This window comes from Colobus angolensis, unplaced genomic scaffold (assembly GCF_000951035.1).
Source record: "Colobus angolensis palliatus isolate OR3802 unplaced genomic scaffold, Cang.pa_1.0 Scaffold72, whole genome shotgun sequence".
NCBI lineage: Eukaryota > Metazoa > Chordata > Mammalia > Primates > Cercopithecidae > Colobus > Colobus angolensis.
Window position 1 is genome coordinate 2,215,153 of NW_012120932.1, and position 8,744 is coordinate 2,223,896.

General features: G+C 54.5%; 2 protein-coding genes across 2 annotated transcripts in view; one reads left to right on the forward strand and one right to left on the reverse strand.

Annotated features, from left to right (window-relative positions):
* The window catches only part of WNK2 (WNK lysine deficient protein kinase 2), a 142,367-nt gene extending 137,424 nt beyond the window's left edge, over positions 1 to 4,943 (forward strand). The window contains exons 31-32 of the mRNA XM_011927527.1: positions 3,259 to 3,370; positions 3,767 to 4,943. Of these exons, the coding sequence (XP_011782917.1) occupies positions 3,259 to 3,370; positions 3,767 to 3,861 (207 nt within the window). The 3' untranslated portion in view covers positions 3,862 to 4,943. The remainder of the gene's footprint in view (positions 1 to 3,258; positions 3,371 to 3,766) is intronic.
* The window catches only part of LOC105501491 (chromosome unknown open reading frame, human C9orf129), a 26,753-nt gene continuing 21,933 nt past the window's right edge, over positions 3,925 to 8,744 (reverse strand). The window contains exons 4-5 of the mRNA XM_011927470.1: positions 4,834 to 4,907; positions 3,925 to 4,287 (exon numbers count right to left, since the gene is read on the reverse strand). Of these exons, the coding sequence (XP_011782860.1) occupies positions 4,136 to 4,287; positions 4,834 to 4,907 (226 nt within the window). The 3' untranslated portion in view covers positions 3,925 to 4,135. The remainder of the gene's footprint in view (positions 4,288 to 4,833; positions 4,908 to 8,744) is intronic.

The window sequence follows — 8,744 nt, forward strand, 5'->3', positions numbered from 1 at the left end:
AGCTGGGCGTGGTGGCGCATACCTATAGTTATAGCTACTAAAGAAGAAATACAAACTCTTTTCTTAACATGAGCGCCATCAAGTTCAAGACACTTTTATGAGCAATGATGCCAGCCATTTAGTCCCTCCCTAAAGACCTAATGGTTCTGGGAATTTAACCATGGCCATTGAGTCTTTTTTACAGTATTAATTGACAAAATGGGTGCCCTTTACAGATGTTTTAAAATTAGGAAGCAAAAAGAAGTCAGAAGGAGCCAAATCAGGACTGCAGGGTAGATGCCTGATGATTTCCCATGGAAACTCTTGCAAAATCAGCCTTGTTTGCTGAGAGGAATGAGCAGGAGCACTGTCATGATGGAGATGGACTCTCTCTGGGGAAGCTTTCCCGGAGGGGTTTTGCTGAAGCTTTGGCTAACATTCCCTAAACACTCTCATACTAAGCGGATGCCACTATTCCTTGTTACCCCTCCAGAAAGTCGGCAAGCAGAATGCCTTAAGCATCCCAAAAGCTGTTGCCACAATCTCTGCTCTTGACTGGCCCACTTTTGCTCTGATGGGACCACTTCCTGCCCTCAGCGCCATTGCCTTGACTGCACTTTGTCTTCAGGACCACCCTGGGAAAAACATGTTTCATGTCGTTACAGTTCAAAGAGAGCTTCAGGATCTCCATCCCACTTGTTCAAAGTTTCCACTGACAGCTCTGCTCTTCAGCTGCGCCCGATCTCGGTGCAATGGTTTTTGGCACCCACTGAGTGGAAAGTCTGCTCAACTTCCATTTTTCTGTCAGAATTGTGTAAGCTGAACCTACTGAGATGTCTGCGGTGTTGGCCACGGTTTCTGCTGTTAACCAGTGTCCTCTGCACTTACGGCTCAGACCAGATGAGTGTTTTCCTCACAAGCGATACGGATGGCCCGCCACTGTGGGCGCTCTCTTCAGCATGATCTCATCCCTTCTTAAAACAAGTCAACCATTTGTAAACTGCTATTTTCTTTGGGGGCATGGACCCCGTAAACTTTTCAGAACGCATCAGTGATCTCACCATTCTTCCACCCAAGCTTCACCATCCATGTGATGTTGGTTTTTGCTTGGCGGAATTCACGTTATTGCGATGGAGGCTCTTTTCAAACTGAAATCTTCTCCTCCTTAGTGCCTCAGACTGCCTCCTCTTCAGACATGTTATAATGAGTTAGTACAAGTGTATTTGGGTGCAAAGATCTTCTTTGAAAGTCATGCATAGTTTTTTCATGATATGTATTTTCCATGAACTTTTTGAAGACCCCATAATGGATAGTCTACTGATCTGTGACTTCTGTTTTTGCTTTCTTAATGGTGAACATGAAATGGCAAAAATTTTAATTTTGTTTTTCCTAAAAGCTTTGCAGCTTTAGCTATTGCTTTTGGTCTGGTGAGCCATCTCAGATGAACTCTCGTGTATATTCTGATGTAGAGGTCAGTCTGTTTTCTTCCTCTATGCATAGCTGATCGTTCCAGTCCCTTCCTCTCCACATTGAATTGTACTGAATTGGGCAGACATTTGTCAAGTGGCCGTCGGTGTGTAGGTCCATTTCTGGATTTGCCATTTTGTTTCCTGTAGCAATTCTCTTACTGTGGCAACACCACACTCTCTTAATGACTGACGTTTTCTAGTAAGTTTAATCTTTGCTCAGGAAAGACTTTCAGTATTGATCTTCTTTAAGAATTTCTTGGGCCGGGCGCGGTGGCTCAAGCCTGTAATCCCAGCACTTTGGGAGGCCGAGACGGGCGGATCACGAGGTCAGGAGATCGAGACCATCCTGGTGAACACGGTGAAACCCCGTCTCTACTAAAAAATACAAAAAGCTAGCCGGGCGAGGTGGCGGGCGCCTGTAGTCCCAGCTACTCGGGAGGCTGAGGCAGGAGAATGGCGTGAACCCGGGAGGTGGAGCTTGCAGTGAGCTGAGATCCGGCCACTGCACTCCAGCCTGGGCGACAGAGTGAGACTCCGTCTCAAAAAAAAAAAAAAAAAAAAAAGAATTTCTTGATTTTTTTCAGGTCGTTAATATCTGCATATGTTTTAGGAACAGCCTGTCACTTTCTGCAGGCTAGCCCACTGGGATTTCGGTTGGGAGTGTACTCAGTCTGCCGATTAGCTGCGTGAGATTAGACATACGAACAACACGAGCATTCCTGTGAACGTGGTGTCCATTTACTGGCATCTTTTTTGTTTCTCTGCAGTGTAAAGATGTTATACATCTTTCGTTAAATTTATCCCTAGGTAGCTGATGTTTTGGAGTGCTATTATAAATGTTAGTTTTCTTTAAATTTCCTTTTCCAGCTTCCTGTTGCTAGAATATAAAACTATGGTTGACTTTCATATCTCATATCCTGCGATTGTGCTCAGTTTGCTATTAGTTCTAGGAATTGGTTTGTCTGTTCTTGTGGGTTTTCTGCAAACACAGTCTTATCATCTGCACGAGGCCAGTTCTCCTTCTCTCTGTCCATTCTGTGCGGTTGACTCCTTTTCCTGCCCGCCTGGAGATCCCCGCTGTGTCCACTGGAAGCATGGCGGCACCTCGGGGAGGTGTTGGGCATTTTGCTGTGGGCAGGGGCTCAGCTGTTAGTTCTGTAGAGGCCCTTCCAGATGAGGAGGCCCCTCCAGCCCCTGGCTGCTGAGCATGATTTCCAGGAAGGGGTGTGGAAGTCGCCGAGTGCCCTCCGTGCACCTGTGACGAGTGCCAGGAGTGACTCCCCGTGGCCAGCAGCCTTGCCTTCCTGGGGCACACCCCGCATACGGCTTCTCCCCGGGCCGGGAGAGTGGAAGGGCTGCCTTGCCACCACCTCCCTGCACGCTTGCTTTGCCCAGGTCCTGGGGCGTTGCTCCTGCCAGCTCCTGGGTGGTTCATGCTCCTGTGAGGGCACCGAGCAGCCAAGCAGGAGGCCTTTATGGTGGCCGAGTAGAGGCGTGTGGGGCCACTCACGCGCCCTCAGGGGCCAGGACCCATCAGTCCTCCTCCAAGGCCCGTTTTGGCTGGTGGACATCAGGTGTGTGGCCTAGAGACTATCAGGCTGCAGCTTGGGGAAGCAAGCAAGAAAGGGTGATGGGTTCGTGGCCCCACACCATCATTCTGGTGTCAGCCCTGAGAGGGTGCCTGGCACTGCAGGTTCCAGGACTGCTGTCTCCTGAGGATGGAGAAACTGTGGCACCTTGGGGGCCACTAAGGGAGGCCAGCTGATTGCAGCCACGTGTACCTTCCTCTTCTCGTCTCTGTGTTTTGTAGATGACCGCACCTCGAGCAGGAGTGGGGATGCCACGTCTGCCCCCAGCGCCCGGCCCTCTGTCCACCACGGTCATTCCCGGAGCCGCCCCGGCCCTGTCCGTGCCCACACCAGGTACTGCCCTCTCCAGCCTCCCAGCCCCATCCTGTGCGCTGCCTCTGGGTCCGTACGGAGGCCTGCTCCCAGCTCCAGTGTCCTGGGGGCCCTGGGCAGGCCAGGTGGGTCAGCTGGGGGCACAGGGCAGCTGGAGCCCCCCGCAGGTGCCCGTGCTGCCGGTCTTCTTGCGGCCACCTGTGGTCAGCATGCCCTGCCCCCGGCTGCGGATCACGTAGCCTTCTGCCCTGTCCCTTGCCAGATGGTGCCCGCGGAACCGCCCGGAGAAACCAGGTGTGGTTTGGCCTCCAAGTCCCCACCACCGCCTGCTGTGGGCACAGCACTCAGCCGCGAGGGGGACAGCGGGTGGGCAGCACGACTGCTTCCTTTGCGGCTTCAGACGCTGTTCGCTCCTAGGTGGCTGTGCTCCGCGCGCCGTCTCCACACCCACTTCCTATCCCGGAGGCGGTGTCGGGGCCCCGCCGTCACCCTGCAGAAGCACAGTGCCTTGAACAACGGCTTTCCCGTCCCCTGATGAAAAGAGGCGCTTAAAACCGTGATCGGAAAAGGTTTCATTTGCAATTGGCTTGTGCGTTGATAATCTTTATTTACTGTTTTAAGTTGCAGAGATGCGAATGGTTTACAAATCTGAAGCTGAAGTTCAATCTTTGGTTTTCTGTTGTAAATGCCTTTTTAAAACATTGAATTAGCTACCTGAAGTATTGAAGAGCTTCCAGTGCTAGGCGAGCCCTGCTTTGCCCTCAGTAGAGTGCCGGTTCCCTGGGCTCATCCAGGGGCCGAGAGACGGCAGGACGCCGGGGCAGGGCACACTGGCGGAGCTGCTTGCTCAGTAGGGAATGTCAGCTGCTGCACTGGGCCATGAGAAATCCGCCAGAAAACGTTAGGTGAGCAAACATGCCCTCGGCGCCAGTGGGCTGCTGTGAGGATAAGGTGTGTGTTGGGCGTAGAAACTCTGGCTGCCCGCCCACCCTGTGGAGACAAGCACAGCTCCTTCAGCTGGAGAGGCTGCCCTCTCTCCTGCCCGCTTCCCTCCCTTCTCCATGATCTCCATGGAGGCCTGTGGCTCTGCTCACCCCTAGCACGTAGACCGCTCTCCTGTCCACCACTAAGTCTGGCCTGCGGAGGGCAGGGTCATTCTTCTCCTGGAGATTTCAGTGGGACTCGTCCCCAGCGGGCACAACACAGCCCTTGGTGGGAGGGGAAGGCCCCAGCCTCCTCCGCCTCCTGCTGGAAAGCAGACTGCTTGGGACTGCCCAGCTGTGAATTGTATAGTTTCTGTACTTATTAGAACTGGGTAAATTATTTTGGTTCAAATCTATTATTCCATCAATTCAGTTAGAATTGAATTTTCTAGGTGTTATGCAGAATCTTCTGCCAGGGCACGATGCTGTCGTAAGAGATTTCTGTTCTCTGTACTGGGCCCCCTTGCCCCGTTCCTTGAGTGAAGTGGGGGCTGCCCTCACCTGTCCCCCTTGCCTGTGAATCCCTTCCTCGCACATGGTGGCCAGTGGCACGGAATCCCCAAGAGACTGTATATCTGAAGGAGAAAAATAAACACTTTTGCTCGAAAACAGTGTGAAACAACATCTTTTTCTTACCCTCTGTCCATATAAAATCCAAACCAACCAGCCTCCTAGGGAGCACAGGAGTTGGGAGCCAGTACTGGGCTCAGCTGCATCCACACCTCTGGAGGAGGGTGCTGAGGGGCTGCGGGTGCCACCAGATGCTGGGCAGGGCTGGCCCTGGCAGGGGTCTGAGAGCAGGGCATCTGGCAGGGCTGCCTGGCCCCCAACACTGCCCCCGCCAGCTGTGGCCTGGGCCCTGAGCACAGTCACTCTGCCGGTCGGGTTAGCTGGCTGGGCTTCCCACCACCGTGCACCTGGTTACGCTTAGCAGTGCCACAGGCTGTGCCCATGATGGAGGGAGCCAGCCTCCTGGTCAGCGAGACACACCTGCAGCCCCTGTCTCCAGGAGGCTTGGTTTGCATCACTTGCTGCAGCCCCTGGGGCCACCCTCTTTCCTCCAGGTGGGCTGAGCTCACGGGAGGTGGGAGGTCCTTGGACGAGCTTGGGCTTGTTGAGAGGAGGACTTGGGGCTGGGGTTGCCCGGGGATCATGCAAGGGGCAGTGGCTTTCCTGGTAGGCACAGGGGCCTTAGGGAAAGTGGCCATCCAGGGTGGGGACTCATCCTGGGGGCTCAGCGCATGGTGGCAGCCAGTCCCCCGGCCTCCCACTAAAGACAGCCTCCAGCTGACTGCAGTCCCTCCTGCACATGCTGCATCGCGGGCCTCACCGTGAGCAAGCTGAGGGTCCCAGTGTCTCCTGCCCGGTCCACTGTGGGGCTGCCTTGGCTGTGGGGCCACCTCCTCAGAGAGCTGCAGCGCACAGCCTTCGAGCTTCTGCCTGGAGGGCGGAGGAACGCTCATCCCAGAGCCTGTTTTGGGTGTTGGGGGGCAGCTCGCTCCCAGGTGCTCCAGACAGTACAGGAGCTGAGCGTCTGGCTTTCTGGCAGCCGTTCAGTGTGCTGACCGGTCACACAGAGAAGGGTGGCCCAGGTGACAGAGGCTGCCGGGGCTATGCTGAGCACAAGACCATCTATCTACACAGGGCGTGGGTCATGGCAGAGCTGGCGCAGCCTTGCCGTTGGCAGCTCCTGGGAGGGCGTCAGGGCCCAGCCCTCGGCGAGTGGCCAGCACCACAGCGGGCCCACAGTGAGCTGCGCGGTTTTGTTTTCCAGATCCAGAGAGTGAGAAGCCTGACTGACCCCGCCTAGACGCCAGGCCCGCTTCACGCCATCTAATGGAGAAGTGACGGACCCTCAGGGCCAGCTGCTCCTCCTGTCCAGTTCATGCTGTTTTGTAACCACTTTCTAAGCATTTTTTATTCACAATTGGAAACACAAATGTAATGCAAGAATAAAAAATATTTTGGGGCAGAAAGGACTTTGGCTTTTCAAACTCTTTCCTCTCTGGTGGCCCTCTGCCAGCCAGGTGACTGGGATGTAATGGCAGTGGGGGGACATTCCCAGGACCCTGGCACACTCAGGGCAGCCCTGTTCTCTGCAGGGTCCTGGAGGTGGCGGCCCCGGGAGGCTGATCTCCAAGTTCCCCCAGTGCCAGCTGGCATGGACTCGGGGTCCTGGGTGCCTCCTGGCCTTTGCTCACAGAGCTCCCACCACCCCCACACCCACCTCCCAGGCTCCCTCCTTCCAGAACCCACCTGCACTGGCAGGGACGACACCAGTGGCCTGGGGTCAGAAGCCTCTGGCTGTGGGTGGCAGGTCCGAGACCACCGGCTCCTCGGAGGGCTGCATTCCCCCCCTCCTGGGAGGGGTCCTAAGTGTGAGAAACGAGGAATGTTGGCATGGCCTCACCGAGGAAACATGCCGTGGTAAGGTCCCCAGACCCTAGCCTGGCCAGCAGGCACGGGCCTTACGCTGGGTCCAGAGGTCTGGGGAGAATTTGGGGCCCCATGCATCACAATGAGAAAGCATTGCATCTTTATTGTCATTAATGTCTAACTGCAACTTAGCATTTCCTCCATTAACAGCACCTGGACTTCGTCACCACTAGAAACCACAGATATTGCTGTGCCGTTTCAGTTACATCCATGACACAGTGCCCTTCCCTGAGATGTAAAAACTGTCCAGCTGGCTGGTAAGAGCGGTGCTGCCTGCCCGTCTCAGACATGAGTCTTCAGGGCACGGCAACGCTGCTTCCCCACAGGAGTGTCGGGGATGCCACCCCGGTGTGTGCGGGTGGCCTCGGAGCCCTGGTTCTCCTCCGTGTGATCAGCAGGGTAGGCCTCCTCCAAGCCTCAGCTGGGAGCAGGGACAGCACAGTGCTAGGAACATGGCTTCCCTTGGTCTTAGTTTGTGTTCTCTTCTGTTGGTGGCTCATGTGACTGGTTTTCTGTGGACCATAGTAATGCGGTTTGCCTTTTCTTTTCTTTTCTTTTTTTTTTTTTTTAATGAAACACAGTATTGCTCTGTTGCCCAGGCTGGAGTGCAGTGATGCAAACTCGGCTCACTGCAACCTCCGCCTCCCAGGTTCAAGGGATTCTTCTGCCTCAGCTGCCTGAGTAGTTGGGATTACAGGTGTGCGTCATCAGACCCGGCTAATTTTTGTATTTTTAGTAGAGATGGAGTTTCAGCATGTTGGCCAGGCTGGTCTCAAACTCCTGACCTCGTGATCCGCCCGCCTCAGCCTCCCAAAGTGCTGGGATTACAGGCGTGAGCCACCGTGCCCGGCTGCAGTTTGCCTTTCCAAACTGCACATTTATTTTAATCATTCTCTGTAAGTGAATAATAGTGTAAATGTCAGTGGTAAAACTTGGTGGTAGTGTGGTAGTAAATAGTAGTAAAATGGTCCATGAAACGGTAATGGTCAAGCCAGCACCCTCTGGGGAGATTCTGCACAGTGCACTTCCAGGACTCTGGGGCCCCGAATCCCAGCTTCATCTGCTGCTCAGAACCGCCTAGCAGCCGTCCAGGGGCCCCAAGGGTCAGCCTCAGAATCCAAGGCTCTTGGTGTTCAGCCTCACCCACTAGACGTGTCCCTGCTTCGGGCTTCACTGCTGCCGCATAGCGTGCGAGCCGGGCCCAGATTCATTCTTGACCCTCCCAGTCCCCAAACCCCCTTCCATCCAGTCTCCCCGCTGCAGCCTGCAGCCTGCTCTCCCATCCTCTGGGTTCTGTCGCACAGTCTGGGTGGATGGCTCAGCAGAGCCCCAGAGGCCTCAGCCCCTCGTGTAGAGTTCTCATGGCTGTTAGAGTTCTCATGTTATTTGTTATGCTTGACTTCCTGAAAGCAGGGACTTAAAATTGTTTTTTGATAGCCCTGCACCTTCCAGAACAGTCACCGAGTGAAGCTGGTGCACAATGAATTGTGCTGATGAAGGCAGACTCTACTTTGGGCAGGTGAAGCTTCCAGTGGGAGCTTATTGGCTCTGATCACAGCATTTCCGGGATAGAAAGGACCCTGCCAGGCCCCACCTAGGACAGCAAAGGCAGCACCACGGGGGCCAGTCCAAGCTCCTCCTGCAGAGGCAAGGCAGCCACGCCACAGCCTCTGCTCTCCAGTGTCATTTTGTTCTTAGCTGACCCCAGCATCCAACCAGACTTCCAGTGTCCAGGGTGATATCTGTGCCTCATCTCCAGGCTGAACAGCTTCAGTTCTCTGAAAAGTGCTTATTACTAAAGGGCTGGTAAGGCTAGGCACAGTGACCCATGCCCGTAATCCTAGCGCTTTGGGAGGCTGAGGCAAGAGGATCGCTTGAGGCCAAGAGGTCAAGGCTGCAGTGAGCCGTGATCACATCACTGCACTCCAGCCTAGGTGACAGAGTGAGACCCTGTCTCTAAAACAAACAAACTAAAA